Source organism: Rhamphochromis longiceps, linkage group LG18, assembly GCF_057381845.1.
Source record: "Rhamphochromis longiceps isolate RC_006_pf linkage group LG18, R_longiceps_female_GT1.1, whole genome shotgun sequence".
Taxonomy (NCBI): Eukaryota; Metazoa; Chordata; class Actinopteri; order Cichliformes; family Cichlidae; genus Rhamphochromis; species Rhamphochromis longiceps.
The window spans coordinates 5,868,140-5,887,444 of record NC_140574.1 but is presented as its reverse complement, the minus strand read 5'-3'; the positions used below and the strand labels follow the sequence as shown (position 1 = coordinate 5,887,444).

General features: G+C 39.7%; 2 protein-coding genes and 1 pseudogene across 8 annotated transcripts; 2 read left to right on the top strand and 1 right to left on the bottom strand.

Moving 5' to 3' along the window:
• Positions 1 to 7,145, top strand: LOC146647590 (serine/threonine-protein kinase pim-1-like). 7 transcript variants are annotated; one of them, XM_085388083.1, is made up of 11 exons: positions 5 to 1,038; positions 2,435 to 2,508; positions 3,486 to 3,611; positions 4,656 to 4,892; positions 5,018 to 5,143; positions 5,267 to 5,361; positions 5,500 to 5,547; positions 5,632 to 5,850; positions 5,940 to 6,120; positions 6,207 to 6,377; positions 6,467 to 7,145. In XM_085388083.1, exons 3-11 carry the CDS (start codon positions 3,593 to 3,595, stop codon positions 6,556 to 6,558), a joined length of 1,188 nt encoding a protein of 395 aa, XP_085244209.1. In that variant the 5' UTR covers positions 5 to 1,038; positions 2,435 to 2,508; positions 3,486 to 3,592; the 3' UTR covers positions 6,559 to 7,145. The 7 variants fall into 7 exon arrangements, with proteins under 7 accessions (XP_085244208.1, XP_085244205.1, XP_085244207.1 ...); XM_085388082.1 differs by having other exon boundaries at positions 1 to 210; positions 3,432 to 3,611; positions 5,500 to 5,850; XM_085388081.1 differs by having other exon boundaries at positions 2 to 210; positions 5,500 to 5,850.
• A 6,943-nt stretch (positions 7,146 to 14,088) lies between these two features.
• On the top strand, positions 14,089 to 15,982 carry LOC146647589 (E3 ubiquitin/ISG15 ligase TRIM25-like). The gene is made up of 2 exons (XM_085388085.1): positions 14,089 to 15,068; positions 15,800 to 15,982. Exons 1-2 carry the CDS (start codon positions 14,277 to 14,279, stop codon positions 15,854 to 15,856), a joined length of 849 nt encoding a protein of 282 aa, XP_085244211.1. The 5' UTR covers positions 14,089 to 14,276; the 3' UTR covers positions 15,857 to 15,982.
• Positions 15,983 to 16,996: 1,014 nt separating this feature from the next.
• LOC146647588 (uncharacterized) lies at positions 16,997 to 19,305 on the bottom strand (annotated as a pseudogene).

Sequence of the window (19,305 nt, the reverse complement as noted above, 5' to 3'; positions counted from 1 at the left end):
AAGGTCGCTTACGGAGAAAATACCGGAAGACAACAGATGACCACAACAACAAGCATGGCCAACAGGGAAACAAACGCCGACACTGCGGTGCAAGTCTCGGACGACAGTACACCTGGGCAGTAAAGCTGGGCAGACACTGTGCGATTTTTTCAGTCACGTTATTCAGCTCCTGCTCAAACTGCACGGTTGACGCGCAGGGGTTAGAAGTTGGTAGGTCACGATGCAGGGTCTCACACTATACCGCCCGATGCTCTGATGCGACCTGAGCGCTCACACTGTGCGTCCATAAAATGAAGGTTATAACAGAAAATCTGTCGCTCTCTCTCTCTGTCTTTCACTCACACAGACACGCACACCACCAACATCAACTTTGCTAAATTGCTAATGAAAAACATGATCAGGCAGCTGTGATTGAGCAGCAATGTAAATCCAACTATATTCACGGTTGTTGTGGTCGTGATAATTTTGTGATGCCACATCGAAAAGGCTCGGATGAGCTTTCCAAAGTTCTACAAGTTGTGCCTCCATCGCTTGTGTCCAGTTCACACGCTGCACAGCCGTGCTGCTCCATCTTTTTCACCGACGTTTACGTGTTTGCGCGTGAGCAGTGTTAGCCGAGCGATTGATATCGGGAGCTGGTCGTGAGGTGTTAATCGCTTCTCGTTACCCCACGTATACTACACGATGCACGATGAAGGCCCAAATCGGGCCGATCACCAAATCGGTCGCACGACTCAAAAATCGGCTCAAAATGGGCCAAAAATCGCACAGTGTAAGCCCAGCATTAGAGCAGCAATGTTTGTTTGTTCAGACAAAGAAAAAAAAGGCTGCAAAAGTACAGGGAGGAATGGGAAAAGGAAAACACCTGGCTGGGAAAATGCACGATAACACCTATAAAGCGCACTGCACTGTGTGCCGGCGCACTTTTTCCATAGGCATGCTTCTAGTGGTGGGCACATGAAGAACATTAGGGGCGTGAAAGCTCGGGGAACCCTTAACCAATTTTTTGTCCACCAGGCCACGGCAGAAGCAGATATGGTATGTAAACACTGGTTTGTTTTTTTCAAACCCTCTGGTTAAGGTTAATATGGGCATGTGCAGTGAATATCAGCGCTATGTGGCCAGAAGTGTGATAATATAATTTATTTTGTGTAATAAACAACTGCAAGGATAGATGATTACAACAAATAGATGACTAATACATAAAAGTAATACATAGATTAATGATGATGATGAGTTATGATGCGTAATCATGGGATCAAGTGGGTTTACAAACAGGAGCAGCTGATTAGCATTAGAAAAGCTGAAATAATACCTCAACTGAAGCCAATTGTACTAAATGCACTATATGTGCACTGTTACAAGAATATTTTTCGTTCTATTGTTTTCTATTAATTTATATAATTTTAAGTTAAGCAGGACAGAGTTCTTTTAAAGAAAGATTTACTTATATTCTCAAAAGTTAAGCATGACAGGCTTCTGTTTAAGAAAGAGACCTGTTTTACTGTGTTAATGTTGTCATTTTGAGCTAAAAATAAATGGCTAAATGATCATTTGTTTCCCATATGGTCATATCACAAAGAATATGCATCTGCTTAAATCAAATTCAAGTCAAATGGTTAAAAAATAATTTCACACACAAAAAAAGGGCTACAAAATTCACCACACTGGGAAGGGTGAACTGGGTTGCCCGGCCCTGGCCACGAGGTGTCTCTTATTTATTTTTCAGGGAGTTGGCAACCCTACATAGCAGCCACCCAGCTCAGCTCTAGAATTTTCTTTTCCTCCCTTGATCTGATGAGGAGTGTTGTTCTTGTGCCCACTGCCAGCTGGAAACTTGGGTACATTTAATATGAGCCGCTGTAGATAAGTACTTGAAACTGATGTTTTAATGTGTTGTTAGACAGAGAAGTCATGAGCCGAATCCGACAGGCATTGGCCATTGCATGAACTCCTCTGGGGAGTTAGCTTGCAGCACATGTTCAAATTGAATGTTCTGGGTCTTATTATGCTGCAACGAGATTCAAATCCACAACTGCGATGTTTTTGTTAAGGAAGAAAGCTAAATGTTGTAAAATATGTGAATGAAGTTATTACCGGGCTGGATAGCAGACTGTTAGCAAGCTAGCAGCTAAGGAAACCTGGCTACCTTTCCAATATGGCGGCTGATACAAGGTCAAATATCAAGATTATGTGCTTTTGCCTAAGAAAATTTGGTTAACAGCATTTATTTTTTCTGTTAATATTTTTTATATGGACCAGCCTGTACCTTTATGATGTTAAGACTGCTAGATGAGCTGTTAGTGACACTGAGTTAGTCATGACTATGCTTTCTGTGTTTTTTCCCTCCCCTTTTGGTATCCTGTTCCTGCTGGATGAACCACTTCATGATCATCCTCATCTGATGACTCCGCTGCGCTATCCTGCCTGGTAGATTCTCCTTGCTGCAGGTGTATGCTTCTGCCAGCTGGATGCTGTTACTGGATAGTACACTGTTCCAATGGAGCGGTAGGAACAAATTGAAACACACTAAAAGAAAAGGGTTATTGTTTAAAATTGTGTTTTAATAAATGTGTTAATGTTAATTAAGTGTTCATTGTGTGCTGGAGGTCCTACTGGTCCTATGGTGGAGCAGCTACTACCTCTCCTTTAAGAAACTTGCCTCTGATGGGATACAGATATTTGGGACACATTTCAATTCTTGTAAGGGTTTAAAAAATACACAAACTTGGAAGAGTTGACTGGATTTGTACAAAATGAGATGGCTGGCAATGGAAAGATGCAATTCGATTGTTACATGTTTAACTCTTTAAAGCCGGTCGGAGCGGGCACGCTCTGTTTTGCGTAACTATTTTTAAATCCCTGTAGAACCGGGAACCGCGTAAGCTAGCGCAATAATTTTTTTGCATATGAAACCAGAGGAGTTGTACTTACATCTTATGCCATCAGCTTGTCCTAGGTCACGGTTTCCTTCCACATACAGCTTTGCAAAAATTGCATAAAAAGCGCTTGCAGTAACAAAAACATAATATTCCAGAAACACGCTTTGCCGATCCGATCAGCTGTTCGTATTCCAGATGTATTTAATTTTCAATCAAGATGGCAGAGCTGTAATCATGCTCTAAAATTATATATTGTAATATGACAATTGTAAAGTTACTTAACCTGTGAGTCCTTGGTAAAGACATTCTCTTCAAAGTGAACGCTGCAAAGATGAGATGAAAGTTTCAAGTACATCCTTCTTATGTTAGCTAGCCACTAGTTCAGTCTCTGTGCTACACCATCACCTACAGGACAACTGCAAAACAACAACAACAACAACAAAGAACAAAAAAACAAAACATGTAGTTAAGATGATGGTTTTTAATTAGCTGCTGTAAAACAATGTAATAACAATAAATAAATGCAACATGACATTAACTGCTTTTTAGGTAAGTACTTTATGTACTTTTGGAGAACTGTTAGATCATCCATGTTTTCTACAGTCATTGGTTTGCTGGACAAAGTGGCCCACCCGAGGGGTTCCCTGCCATTGACCAGCAAGCCACCCTGGCTGAGGATCATCTGATTGCCAGGGCAGAAGGAGCAGAGCATGCCAGGCAGTCATGGAGGTACAGCATTCTAATAAGGTGTCAAGGGGGTATACACCAGGCTTTGGTGGACACGGGCTGCGCACAGCTCCTGGTTCACCAAACCCCGCTTTGCCCCGGGACATTATTGGTGTTGCAGTGGGTGGAGGTTACATGTGTACATGGGGGCATTCACAGACAAAACACATGGAATAAAGGCTGCAGTCAGTTATATTTTATCTCAGATAAACTAGTCAGTGTTTATTAGTGTTTGCTCAACTAGAAGTCTTCATAGTAGCATCCACACATCAAGTCTTTAAACAAATAATGAAAGGATAATGAAAGAAAGTTTAATGTGAAATTACTGAATTATATGAAATATTATGGCTTTGTCTGCCAGAGTGTTTTTCTTTAAACTACTTGGAACACTTTTACTGGCAGTCAGTGATGTCACTAAAAGGCAAGCTTCTTATGTTGTGTTGCCATAGTCTCCGGAGTTTACTTTTAAAGCTCACTTACAGAACTGACTTATACAGCTTAGTTAGAAAAGTCAAGCATCCAGACATTTGAAGGACTATTCACTCATTAAGGTGACATTTTCTATTTTAAAAGTTCTCAAAAAATTAAAATGAAAAAGGAAACAAGAAAAGTTACGACTGAGGCAGATAAGAAAGATCCAGGAGATCAAAGTAAGTAAAATAATAAAATCAAATCCTGGTAAAATCCAAATCCTAGAAACGTTGACACTGTGTGAATCGTTTTTAGAGCAATTGAATCATATGTTTGATTGAAAATAACTTTAATACAAGATGTCTAATCAAAGAAAGGTTACTGGGGCACTTTGTCTTTTGGTAAAATAATGTGACAGGTTTATTCTTGGACTCAACAGTGAAAACAGAGCAACAAGTGTCATCAAGATCTAAGACTTAGTAAACCTAGTATCAATTCGCACTGGTCAGTTTTTTTATCCCAAGAATAAACTTGTGATAATTTAAGCAAAAGCAATTTCAAATTCTTTGCCATCAAACTGCTTCCAGTCCTGATGTCGGGGACTCTTTTTCACCACTGTGTTGTTGTCGTTTATAGATTGTAAGAGCAGGACTGCTAAAAGAAAGGCCAGTCCTGAAAAGAAGACCCCAATAAAAAGGAGGAGGGTCGCTGAGCAGGCTGGTCCTTCCACCAGCTCAGATGTGGTCAAAGGAGTGAAGCGCAAGGTTGTGCAAGATGAAGAGGGCACAACAAAGAAAGCAAAGAAGGCTAAACTTCTCCACCATATGAGCGGTGACAAGGAGCAAGCATCCTCCTTGTTGGACTCTGGTAAAGGTAGGCTAATTAGTTGAATAAGGGGGTAGATTAAGTGTGGTTGCTAGGTTTAAGATATTAGTGTTTAGTGTTTGTGTCTATCATCCAGTGAGCTGATGTGCTTTTGGTGTTTTCCACATCTCCAGACTTGAACAACAAACAGGTGTGCGCAAAAAATGGCAAAAGAAAGGCCACGGGAGACAACAGAGAGCCACCCAAGAAAAAAAAAAGGAATGTGGACCAGGACAAAAAATCAGTGGCAGACCAAAAACGTAAGTAGCAAGCAGCTTGGGTTTTATATTCAGGGGAAGGGCAAAGGGAACATTTAGGCTACAGAGGAGAGTAATTTGTGTCACAGCTGTAATAAAACAAGATTTGTTGTTTTGTCTGTTCAGGTGAATTCCAAGCCAGATATGTGGAGGAGCACCAGCTCGGAGAAGGAGGCTGCGGAGCAGTGTTTGCTGGCTACCGGATAGAAGATCGTTTTCCAGTAAGTGTTCAGATGATGGTAGTAAGACAGGCAGTAACGCAGATAATGGATAATATCGTAAACTGAGACGTCTGCTGTGTTTCCACCTTTCATTATGTCATACTGAGGAAATGCTCACCAGTGCTCTGTGTCTTCTAGGTTGCCATCAAACACATTCCCAAAAATAAAGTCTACTGCAAAGTGGCGGTAAGCGTCCAACACTTGAATCAGTTTTACATTACTGGATTGAATGCGGCGTTCCTCATCATCCACTTTGTTGTAATATTTCAGGATGAAAGCGGGAAGAAGCTCTCAGTGGAAGTGGCCATTATGGTTAAACTTGCAGGTGAAGCAGAAGGGTCAGTGGGAATATCTGCACCTGTGTCCTTGCTGGAGTGGTTCGACCTTGGCAAAGAGCTGATCCTGGTGCTGGAGAGACCTGTCCCCGCTGTGGACCTGCAAAAATACAAAGCAGAACATGGAAGAACTTTAACAGAGGACAAGGCCAAGGTAGGTTGACTGGGAGAGCCTTAGACTGTACAGCATTCAATCAAGGCAGAAAAGCATTAACTCATTATTGTGTTTTTCATCTTTTCCAGGTCATTCTGAAGCAACTAGTTGATGCTGTAAAGGAACTTGAGGATAAACACATCTTTCATCGGGACATCAAGGGACAAAACATTCTGATTGAGACCGGCTCAGATGTGCCTCGAGTTCGCATCATTGACTTTGGACTGAGCTGCTTTGTTAAGCAGCGATCTCTGTATCGCATCTTCTATGGTAACATATTCTGCTCCTGCTTTTCACAGATGTAACAATTTGTGTCTTTTGTTTTAGAAGAAATTGCAATTGTGTCTGTTTGTTAGGCACTCCTCTTCACATCCCTCCCGAGTGGTACATTAGGAGCTGCTACAGGTGTGGACCCACCACGGTGTGGCAAATGGGAGTGGTGTTGTATGAAGCGCTTCATGCACGATACTTTAGTACCGCGAGGTTCCTCACAAAGCAACTGAGCATCAAAAAGCGTCTGTCCACAGGTAAGAAAACTTCACACTTCCAGATTCACTGATGCCTTGGATCACTAGAACTATCATCTTCATCTTTTTGATCTTTTCTTTCTTTCAAGAATGCCGGAATTTCTTGGACGCATGTTTAGCTTTAGTCCCGGAGAAGCGCCCAACACTGGAGGAGCTCCAGCTTCACCCCTGGCTAAGATAACACACACAAACACACAATTCACACCTCATCATATAAGTATGATACGCTGTAGTAACTTCCTTTCTTTTTTCTGTTGGACAGGAATAGATAGAATGGGTCAATCTTAAAAAATAAATAAATAAAAATTTAGCTTTTTTGGAGTTCCTGTAACCCCCCCAGCCATCCCAGGAAAGGGGATCTCTCTTTGAATGGGCTTTCCCGAGGTTTCTTCCCATCGATCTGGCCCCCTGGGGAGTTTTTCCTCGTCTTCATAGAGAGCTTGGGCTGGGTCAGGAGCTCCATCAAAACTGTCTTTATTTGATGACATTAAAGTCATCAAATAAAGATGTGTTTTACTTAAAGTAAAATTTGATCAAAATAAAACTTGTTTAATTCATCTTTGCTGAGGATTCTCCTTCATTACTATTTTGTTTTGTTTTGTTTTTACCCATGGTGCATTTTGACAAATAAGAAAACTGAATCAGGTTAAAGTGTGCACAAAGACAGTCACACTGCAAATGATCTGAAGACTTGCATCTGTTGCTCTAACCCCCAACTAGTTTAGACAGATTTCCTGGTTCTACCAGAGGTTTTTTCCTTCAAGAAGGGAGTTCTTCCTTCCCACTGTTGCTGAGTGTTTGCTCATAGTGGGTTGTAAAAGCATAAAAGTTAATAAGAGGCATTCATAGCAGAGTTATCACAGCGGGAACTATATAGCTTAAATGTACAATTTCTACAGGATGAATTATAACTTCATTATGTATAAAAGCTCCTGTGGATAATTACTCCTATTTGTAACTTTACACAAGAGAAAGTTTGCTGTCACACTATTTATAACAGGTTGGATTTTGTCCTCTGAGTTGAGCCTTTGGTTGCAGTTTATTGAAGAATTTCCTCTAAAGTAGCTGTTGATAAAGATTTAAAGTCCTGTTTATATACAGAAATATGCTTTAGTTCATGTTTTTTTACATGTCTGCCTCAGTGGATCAGTAGAAGATCTGGCACAGGAAACTAGATGATGAAAAAAGGGTACGAATATATATATATAGATAGATAGATAGATAGACACAGGTTGCAACGTAGTATTTTCATTTTTTCTTAGCATTTCTTTAACGTCTTGGTGCAAAAGAATACCTACATTTGTGTGTAAAGAAATGTTACATATACTCAAAACAGTTGGAAAAAAGAACTACAAATTTGGAAAGGAATTTATTCATGTTCTCACTCATAGATGGAGTACATGGTTTAAAAAACACTGAGGAAACAGATATGAGGCGGCTGTATCAACATAAAAACATTAATACAGTTAAAAATGAATAAAAAGTTGCACGCTTAAACTTAGTTCTCTACAGTTTGTACAATTAATCCATGTGACAATAGGTTCTCTCTTAATATAGTAGTTAATTAAAATATCTTTACATAAAATACATTTTTAAGTACTCTCCGGTGGAAGTCTGTTGTGGCTTATGTTTCTAAATGACACAACCATAAAGCAGCCCACAGAATATACAAATATGTCTTTGATAAGTGAATGTTGGCTCCCACAATGGCCTGTTAAGTTATTGCAAAAATAATTTACTGCATAATATGTCAGATTAGAACATGTTATAAGCACAAAACTGAAGGGGAAACAATAAAAACAAAAATTAAAAAACAAATACTAAATGAAGTTAAAGGATATTTCTTACTATACTATATAATTGTATAATGTTGCGTTTGATTGCAAATGAAAACCCACCAAGAAAAAAAGAAAGAAAGAAAGAAAAAGAGAGAATAGAGTTTAATTTATTCAAAACACATTCTTTTCTTTTATTTAAGCTGTAGCGAGATTCAAATGGACAAAAGAGAAAGAAAAATATTACAGATTTGTTTTATTAATCATGAATAAACTTTATTATACACAACTCTAAATTTCAGTTGGTCTTAGTCAGATGTGTTTTTAATTAAATCCTGCAACACTGTGCTCGCTGCCATCACTTTATATCTTAGTGTGCAATTATTACAATATTTTTCCCCCTTAACTCTCAACTCGCGTGTTTAAAATGTCTGTGATCATATTTGTCCGTTGACTTCTGTCTGGGCCTCGAACGATTCATCAGACAGGTTGGCAGCCTCCAACTGATGCTCCAGACTTTCATCATCGCCTCTATTCTGATCAACTCTTATCTTAAACTTAGTGATGAACTCATTACTGGCCAGCGCGCCCTCCTTTTTAGGGCATGTGGGCTTTGATAACAGCCGGCTTTCCAGTCGCTCTGCAAAGAAAATTCACAAAACATTTCTTATTTGGTAAGCTTGTTAACACATTTTAGTTCAGTTTTGCTGAAAGTTATAGCATGCATCAGGTAAGAAGCAATTGGTTTTTAAAAAGCATATACATTCCCCAAAACATTTTTATTATGTGCATTCTGGAGAATAAAAGATTGTACACAATTTCCCTTTTTAAAGTAAAAAGATTATTAAGTCTAATTCTTACTTATTCAGTAGATTAAAGTATTGAAACATCATTATTCATAAAATATGCACATTACAAAATTAAAGTTATTCAAAAATTACGCAAGTACTTACTCCAATACTCACATTACTCAAGTAAATTTAATTTTTGCCAATGTAATGTCACATAAAATCTTAATCTGAATAAGGGATTTGAACCCCACTGTCACGGCCAGGGGATCAGCAGGCCGCTGACTAGTAGTGTTCTCTCTCTCGCTCTCTCGCCAGGGCGGAACTCATGGTGGGTTCACGCCCTCGGCCCACGCCCCTCTGAAGAGGAAACACCTGGGCCTCATCAGTGCAGCCAGCATTTAAGCCAGGGAGTGGCTTCTACTCATCGCTGGATCGTTGTGTGTGACTCGCGTCAGTGCAGCCCGGCTCTGAGCAAGTTCTCTTTTGCTTCCCTGTGCAAAACCTCTAACGTGTGTTTCCTTCTGTACATAGATCCCCTGGACCCGACTCTGCATTCCCCGAGCGGATTCCCTTTTTGTGTGAGTGTTTGGAGAGGAGCAAGTGTCTTTTCCCTACCTGGATTTCCCCGGAGCCTTTTCCCTGTCACCGCTTTGTATATAGCACTATCCCCTGCACTGTTTGTATATACACCTGGTGGAACTGTAATAAATACTGACTGTGCCTCTGAGTCCTGCGTGTGAGTCCTCAAGTGAACCGTGACACCCACACAGATGAGAGCTTAGCAGTGAAGCTCTCTCTTAAAATTTGAGTTATAAAGTCAGAAGTTATCACTGACAGAGATCCATGTTCTTTTAACATAAGAAAGAATATTTGCTGAAATTGACATTAATCCAAGCCCTTAAAACGCCATTTTGGATTAAGCATTTCCTTTTAGAAAAGTCTTCAATGAGCAGGAAGCTCCAGTACTGAAAAAGAAGCCAACATCAACTGCTAAACGTGCTAAAAGGAAGTAAGTCCCTGTAGACTCCTATGATCAAAACACATACAGTATAAAAGTTATAGGTTACAGATCTGAAAAGTAAAACAAATGTCAAAGTGCAAAAAGACTTATGGTCCCATAGAAGTCTATTCCATTTGCCTGGAATTAGGTGAACACCTTTGTGACAAATTTAATGGCTCAGTCATTTGTTTCATGTCATATTTAATAAAAGACTGATATGGTGGCATGTTGAATTGTCCATTTTGCACATATTTGGTCATTCTAAGCGTCAGAAGGGGAAAGATCATTCTGGGAATGCCTACTGGCGAAGGATGTGTGACTGACAAGTCCAGTGTGTGAAGTTTAACTACAGTCTAAGGAGCTTGGAAAGAAAAGCATCTGGACTTCTTTAAGTTTCTTGAAGATGTTTCACCTCTCATCTGAGAAGCTTCTTCAGTTCAGAATTTCTTCAGAGAACTGAAGAAGCTTCTTGAATGAGAGGTGAAACGCTCGCTGAAGCTTTGTGAAATCCTCCTGAAGTACTGCCTTGGTCCCTGATGGTAGATGCCACCGAAGCAGTCAACAGTTCCTGAGTGATTCGTAACGCTTCCGTGACTGAAAAGTTTGAGGAGCTCACAACTGTATGAGCATTGTAAAAAGAAAAAAAAAACAAGAAAAAGAAAAAGAAAAAGAGCAAAACAAAGACGTGAACACTGTTTTGTTGGGAGAGGAAGCAGACGTTGCCTGTGTCTGTGCTGCCATCTTGAAAAAAAATGTTTAACACAGTTGCACAAACAGCTAAAATGATCAAAATTTAAAACAACATATTAAACATAAATATGTGCCAATTACCAGAACTTATATGCAGTTTCACTGAGGTTTAATTATGCTCAGTTTCTCAATACTGCCATGTTGAAAATAAATTAAATAATTAAAAATAAATATGTTTAAGTTAACCAGTGTCTGTGTGTGTGTGTTGTTCTTATGTTATTGTATTTTGCTTGCAGACAAGAATTTTGGATATGATTGTCTTACCTGTGATTTCTCTTGATTGTGTGTGAAATGTGCGTGTAGCTTAGTTCAGTATGTAACCCCAGATAGTGGTTTGGCTTCAGGGTAAATTAGCAGCAGTCTATAAAGGGCTGCCAGTTAACATCAGACGGCCTCTGATGTCCAAATGAAGCTTTCTGAAGCTTGGATTGAAAAACGGTTCATTACTCGAAGCTTTTCAACACAGTCCTGTTTGGTGACATCTGGTGGACAAAACTATGAAGCGCAGCTTGAATCTACAGCTTGTAATGAACTGCTTCATTATGATTGCCCACTCTGCAGAGATGAACTGACAGCTTCTCTTTAATGTCACGTGACAGTTGTGTCTGATATCGGGCTGATATGGTGCTTTGAACATGTATTTGTTTTACGTGAAAAAAATTCTGTTATGTCGATTTTAATAATAAATAATTTAGATGAATAAAACGTTCTTGTGTAAACATGTGCCATGGTGTGTTCTCCTGTTGCTTGTGACTTCTTGTAGTTTGTTAGTAATAAAAATACACTAAATATAACAATGTAAAGCACAATATTATAATAGTTGTGAGTATGCTTGTGCTGTGAGGTCACTGCCTCCACCTGATTATGTAATTAACCAGCAGACTGGTACGTTTATATATAATATACTATAAGTTATATCATTATAATTATGTGTACATCATATTTCTTATGTACATTTTAGACCTGGGAGCAGAAATGCTGATGAACTGGTTTTTATTCAGGAACAGGCAGAGCGTCCTCTCTTCCTGGCTCCATGTCTATAATTATGTCACACACTGATTCGCTCTCACAAAATCACCAAAACACGGCACAAATCCCACCAATGGTTCAATTCCTTATAAATCATTGAATCAGGTACTGAAGCAGTGACGTGCTGAATGAAGCTTCAGACGTCATTGATCACGTGACTCTGTTCAGTCAAACCAAGCCTCAGCACAGCGTTTCTGAAGCAGTGTGTTGATTTTTTGACACACGTGCCGGAGCTTCAGCTTCAAACGGGCCGTCACCATCAGAGTTGCTGGAACCATGTCCCACTACTGGCTACTCTGTTTTATTCTGTGTTAAGTTTTTGAATGTGAATTTTCTGTGTTAAGAATAAGAAAGAAAATGTAATGAAGTGATTTTAAAGTTTAAACTTTGTGTTAAATCTTGTAAGTCAGAGAGAGATGAGGTGTGGGTGCACATCAGATGATCAAATGTCAACAACCTGATTGGCCCAAGTATGAAGATGTGACGTCCAGTGAGGGAAGGGGGGAGAAAGGGTGAGCAGGTATAAAAGTGAGGTGAAGAAGAGATTCGGGGTTCTTCCCTTTTGTCCTCTGTGAGATGAGCAGTTCAGAAGTTTGGATCTAAGAGGTTCACAGTTAAAATTCCAGCAGAGACGCTAAAAGGAGAACCACAGTCCAACCTGTGAATGTTTTTAACCCTTTGTGAAACAACAAAGGCATAAATATGATCATATCAATATCATCTACTGGGTCAGACTCATAGGATCAGGGATTAGAACTCCTTTTATCAGAGAGATGAAATCTACTTCCTGTACAGGGTTTTTTTGTGGGCCTACCGATCGACAGAAACTAGAGTCAATAAAAAAACTGGACATTGGCTCAATGTGTGTGTGGCACAGGGAAACAAGGACTGAGCGCTGTGTAGTCCCACATAAAGTCAGACACCTGCTCACCCTAGGTGGACCATGGCATGGTCTATATGGAGGATACAGACACTGCTGAAAACATGACTCTGTCTGGTTTAGATGATCAAATGTCTTTACTTTAGGAGGCTGTGGCTCAGAGTACATTCACATAATGCCTTTGAATAAATGTAAAAAGCTTGTTTTGCTCCTGCTTTGATTTCTTTGTCCAGGTAGAAATTTGCTTTTTGCCTCTAAAATCTGAAACAGTTTGAAACAAAGTTTGGCGCTCTAATCCTCTCTGTGTTTGTCCTTTGGTCAGATGGTGATATTGAATGAAATATTCCAGTATTCAGTAGCTCAGCAGCTTTGTAACATGTGGTTTTGCACACTGTTCAAACCTCAGATGTTTGTGTAAACAAGTGTGGAGGACACAAACTCACGGGGGGAGGAACGACATTTACTGTTGATGTGTCTGACATTTAGTCTCCATGAGTTCTCATAAGACTGAAGAACTCTGTGATCTCGAACATGCAGCTGTATGTTTTGAAATCATGTGTCTCATTCTCTGGACTTTACTAGACAACGAGTGAAGAACATGTAACGAATATCATCTTTAAAGTGATGAATAATAACTCTGCCTCTGTGTCTTCATAAAAAGATCGTACTTCTGAAAGGTCAGAGGGCAGCATCCACTCTGGTTTTACACAGTTTTGCAGGTTTAGCTCTTCTGAAGTTCAGCACCTGCTTTTTCAACCAATCAGAAGCCAGTATTGTAGAGAGTTCATATTTCTTTTCATGCAATTGAATAATTTTGAATGTTTAGGTGAATATTTATATTTAGAGTATTTTCTCGATCAGTGTCTTCAGTCCTGACCCTGAGTGCGTACGTTTAAAAATAAAGTGATATAACTTCTTTTACATTACTGTGAACTTCTTGTACAGTTTGACAGCTGATTGTTGTCGTGTTTGTCGTCATATGAAGATCGTTTCCTAAAGAGGACTGAACAGTCATTTAGCCTCTGGCTCCATCCACGAATCTGATGTTTGCTGTATAATCTGTGCTGTTAAAAGTGTAATGGAAGATATAATTTGCACATATAATTTCATATGTAATTATGATGATCTTTACCCATTAAGATTTCAAATGAAACGATAAACAAAGGCCAAGAAAACTGAGTTAAACTCCTGAGTCTACTATATATTTGCACCATGAAGAAATGAATTGTTTGCACCAGTAATAAATAATCAAATATATCAAATTATCATCAATTATTTAAATAAAAAGAACCATCGCTCCAAACAAAACAACAATTAAACAGAGAGTCCTATAAAACTTCAATTTCAAACATCCACGTAAAGTTAAACTATTAAACTTTAACTGGGTCAGACTTGTTATTGCATGTTGTAACCAAACATACCACACCCTGCATCATGTGATTGGCTCTTGGTCACTCTGTAAGAATATTTCTTTAGTGCCTCCCTTCACAGATGTGTCTGTATCAGGATGGGTCTAAACAACATGGTGTAAATGCAGTTGCTGGTGAGCCTCATTTCCTGTAGGAGGTGAACAAGAGCAGAGATCTGTTTCCCTTCAGAGCACAGAGGTTGTTTCTGTTCAGAGGAAGTGAAACTGTCTGACAGTCACTGAGAGACGGTGAAACGGCACAGCACATGAATCAAATGGATCAAACAAAATTCTGCTGTTCAGTCTGTTTGGATCTACTGAAGGATCCGGTGACTATTCCCTGTGGACACAGCTACTGCATGAACTGTATTAAAAGCTTCTGGGATGGAGAGGAAAAGAAGAAAATCTACAGCTGCCCTCAGTGCCGGAGGACTTTCACAGCGAGGCCTGTCCTGGAGAAAAACACCATGTTAGCAGATTTAGTGGAGGAGCTGAAGAAGACTGGACTCCAAGCTGCTCCTGCTGATCACTGCTATGCTGGACCTGAAGATGTGGCCTGTGATGTCTGCACTGGAAGAAAAATGAAAGCATTCAAGTCCTGTTTTGTGTGTTTGACATCTTACTGTGAGAAACACCTTCAGCCTCATTATGTAGCAGCTCAGTTAAAGAAACACAAGCTGGTGGAGCCCTCCAAGAAGCTCCAGGAGAACATCTGCTCTCGTCATGATGAGGTGATGAAGATGTTCTGCCGTACTGATCAGCAGAGTATCTGTTATCTCTGCCCTGTGGATGAACATAAAGGCCACGACACAGTCTCAGCTGCAGCAGAAAGGACTGAGAGGCAGAGAGAGCTGGAGGTGAGTCGACAAAACATCCAGCAGAGAATCCAGGACAGAGAGAAAGATGTGAAGCTGCTTCAACAGGAGGTGGAGGCCATCAATCAGTCTGCTGATCAAACAGTGGAGCACAGTGAGAAGATCTTCACTGAGCTGATCCATCTCATCCAGAAAAGAAGCTCTGATGTGAAGCAGCAGATCAGATCCCAGCAGGAAACTGAAGTGAGTCGAGTCAAAGAGCTTCAGGAGAAGCTGGAGCAGGAGATCACTGAGCTGAAGAGGAAAGATGCTGAGCTGAAGCAGCTCTCACACACAGAGGATCACATCCAGTTTCTACACAACTACCCCTCACTGTCAGCACTCAGTGAGTCTACAGACTCATCCAGCATCAATATCCGTCCTCTGAGCTACTTTGAGGATGTGACAGCAGCTGTGTCAGAGGTCAGAGATAAACTACAGGACATTCTGAGAGAGGAATGGACAAACATCTCACTGACAGTCACTGAAGTGGATGTTTTACTGTCAGATCCACCAGAGCCAAAGACCAGAGCTGGATTCTTAAAATATTCGCGTGAAATCACACTGGATCCAAACACAGCAAACACATGGCTGTTATTATCAGAGGGGAACAGAAAAGTAACATTAATGAATAAACAACAGTCTTATTCTGATCATCCAGACAGATTCACTGGATCGTGGCAGGTCCTGAGTAGAGAGAGTCTGACTGGACGTTGTTACTGGGAGGTGGAGTGGAGAGGGAGAGGAGGTTATGTAGCAGTTGCATACAAGAATATCAGCAGAGCAGGGAGTGGGTATGAATGCTTATTCGGACGTAATGACAAATCTTGGTCATTAAATTATAACAACAATAAGATTACATTTCAGTACAACAACAGTTTTACATTTTGGTACAACAACATCCAAACTCGTGTCTCAGGTCCTCGTTCCTCCAGAGTAGGAGTGTACCTGGATCACAGAGCAGGTATTTTGTCCTTCTACAGCGTCTCTGAAACCATGACTCTCCTCCACAGAGTCCAGACCACATTCACTCAGCCGCTCTATGCTGGACTTTGGCTTTACCATGATCATGGTTCTGGTTCTGGTTTTGCTTCTGGCCCTGTTTTTGCTTCTGGTTCTGGTTTTGCTTCTGGCCCTGTTTTTGCTTCTGGCTCTGGTTTTGGTTCTGGCCCTGTTTTTAGTTCTGGCCCTGTTTTTGCTTCTGGTTCTGGTTTTGCTTCTGGTTCTCTTTTCGGTTCTGGTTCTGGTTATGATTGTGGAGCCACTGCTGAGTTGATTAAACTGAAATAGACTGAAGTCTTTCATATTGTGGGTTTAAGTCTGTGTTTTAGTTTCATTTTATTTTCTCTCCATCATTTCTGCACAGAGATCAGCTGTCAGTCAAACATTATGGGTGGTACCTCCACATCTTCTAGTTGTTCTCTTGATGTTTCTGAGTTTTTAAAGGAGATCTTTCCTGTGACTGTTTATGGAGGCTATCACTGCTCATCATCTTTTTGATTTACTAAAATATTTCTCCACATCAAAATGTAAACTTCTCTATCCTCTAAATGTTTCTGGAATATTTGTATTGAACAATGTCGACATTTCTCTTTATGAGTATGGCAGACCATGTGTGTGTGTTTGTGTTTGTTTTTGTCAAAATCATCAAACAAATGAGGAAAAACTGTGATTTTAATGAATGAATTCATATATTGTGTTGATGTTTTATTGTGTGAATAAACTGGAAGGTTTGACTATAAATCAAACTTTGAACAAAGTCTTTTCTTCTGTCTTCATTGCAGGATCTCACTCAAATCTGATGCAGAAAATATGAAACTAATCTGAGAGAATAACTGAAGCAGTTTTCCTCCTGAAGCATCACAAAGTTCAGAGTTCATGTTTAGAGCAGAAGATTCAGCAGTCGCTCTGTGACCTTTCAACTTTCTTCACTAAAACAGCTTCATTACAGAGAAACAAGTCACATTTTCTTCATGTTCTTAAGTCCTTTCAAATGTTTTTAATGGTCCTTGAATGCAGCATCAGTGTCGCAGGTTTAAAAGGTCACTTTCTGTTGTGTTCAAAGATTTCCTTCAGATATGGTCTTTAATCAGTAAAGCCAGTGATACAGCAGTGTCATTAGCTGTGTTATTGGCACCAGGCTGTGTTTATGTATGTGTTTAAATCTGTCTGAGGATGTCTTCAGCATGAAATGATCATTTGCTCAGCTGCTGTGTCTCAAATGACTCCTACAGTCTTTGCTTATGTGACCAACTTTTAAACAACCAAAACAAATTCCCCTTTCCTTGATAAAAGTCAACTTATCCCGATGAATTTTAGCTTTAAACTGCTTACAATTCTCTAGTAAATGATTGCTGTGTGAACAAAACAAACAACTATGCAGAACAGTGGAATTTGTTCTGCTTCCAGTTGATTGAGTTTTGAGGTACGATTACTTGTGATTCAGATGTAGAATTTGTACCAGAGTAATCTCTTTCTGCCGGAACAAATGTATCAGCACAAGGCGCTTCTTGTACGTGCCCTCTTTCAAAATAAGAGTTCATTCCATCAGAACGCTCAGAGCTACAAACTGAGTTTATTTTTAAGACACGAAGAATTGCCTTAGTTGCTGCCAACTCTGTTTCCAAGGATAATTTCTCCTTTTCTTTTCTCAGTTTTTCCTCTTGCGCTTCAATAGAATGTTTTTCTTTAATGCAGCGAGTCGCTCCATGAGCGCTGCCTTGTCAGCCGCAGCTTTAATGCGTGCGGAAGATGTTGATGAAATTCGACTTTGCTGTGACAATGTTTTCGAAGGTGGCTTTACACTTGAGATATTAGAGACACTGTCTTCAGGATTTATTTCATCCAAACTTTCAACAGCTTGATCATTAAGAGCAGTATTGCTTTGTTCAGTATACGGCTCGCCTGCTTCCTGCAAACAAACCTTTACTTTGTCCATAAAAACACAGAATGCTGTCACCTTAGACTGAAAATGTGCGCTTTGCCTTTTCACTTCATCTTCTGGCAGTGGCAAACTTAAAAAGGATTCTTGCAAAGCGTTTGCATCTTGATAGCATTTAATAAACTTCCCAAATTCCGAAGACACTTCCTTAACCTTCTCATGTGAGGTCATTAAAGCAGAAGTTTTCCCCATGTACTTAGATGCTTGCTTACACATTGAACTCCGCTTTTCTTGGCATGTCTTTATATACAAATCCAAACCTTTTGGCGTAAATTTGATGCTTCTTCTCTCTGCTTGCATCTGAGTGTCATCCTCTTGTTTACTCTCTTGTTTACTCTTAATATCCGACATTTTTATTGTCCTCTTGGATTATTTCAAACATTATAAAGATGCGCAGCACACTGAGAATCCATAGCATAAAGCGCAAACATGATTGCACCGAACAAACATTTCCACAGAGGGCATGTTTCAATTAGTGATCCTATTATGCACAAATTTAGTACATCAAAACTCAGTTCATCAGTCTTTGTAGTGAAATAATGTCTTTAAACTCCAATAGCTTCACCGTTTTCCTTTACGGCTTAAACAATATTGTCACTCACCAGCTTTGATGAACGAGTGACATGTTGATCCAGGCTTCAACATCAAATCCGTCTGGAGTACTTACAGACGATCCAGTAACTTTTATTCGAGTTCGACGGTGATCCTTGAAATCCATATATCCAACATATCCATTAATGAAGGATTATTCCTTTGTCCACGGGCAGGTTTTTTACTTTTTGTAGTGGCAATTCCTTTTGTTTGACAAACCAAACATCCCACAATTAAAAGTCCACAAGCCACTGCTGCACTGAGATAATATTTCGTACGCAGGCAAAAGAAGTCCACTGTCCAAACTTTAAAGTTGCGTTCTTATGGTTTATTTTATCCAGTTTGGCAAGCAATAACAAGATCCATTTTTAGTTACGTCCTGCTGCTTCTCCTGCTCTAGTAAAAAACCATAGGCTCACCCCAGTGCATGCTGGTCCTATACCAGTCTCTTTATTTATAGAAACAAAATGGCCCTACAGCTTTTACTGACTAATTTAACAAGGTAACATCAAACAAACAAAACATTGAAACAAATATTAACCTACAAATAAACTTGTAAATAAACCCCAAAATATAAGTAAACTAACAACAAACTTTAACTAATTTCAAAATAATAAAAAATAAGAACAAATATCTCCAACAGAAGTTATTGGTGCAGACTGAATGTTCTGTAAACTACTCAGTCATAGAATGATTACGATATTGAACTAAAACAAATGCCTGAATCCTAAATTATGGATATCCTATTGTGGTGATCTAAAATGTAACACTAAATGTGATTAAAACACTAAAACTCTGGACTCCGGGGCTGAACGACCGCGGGGATCACCAGCCCGAGGAAAACACAAAATACACATGACTCCGTGAGAAAGACAATTCATTCTTGAATGAAGACGTTGATCAGACACA

Excerpts from the sequence above, each read along its gene's own strand:
- LOC146647590 (XM_085388082.1), top strand. Across the intron at positions 5,851-5,939 it reads TAACAGAGGACAAGGCCAAG|GTCATTCTGAAGCAACTAGT; the intron begins GTAGGTTGACTG and ends CATCTTTTCCAG. Across the intron at positions 6,121-6,206 it reads TCTGTATCGCATCTTCTATG|GCACTCCTCTTCACATCCCT; the intron begins GTAACATATTCT and ends TCTGTTTGTTAG.
- LOC146647589 (XM_085388085.1), top strand. The coding sequence starts at position 14,277 with ATGAATCAAATGGATCAAACAAAATTCTGCTGTTCAGTCTGTTTGGAT. Across the intron at positions 15,069-15,799 it reads GATCCCAGCAGGAAACTGAA|AGTAGGAGTGTACCTGGATC; the intron begins GTGAGTCGAGTC and ends TCGTTCCTCCAG.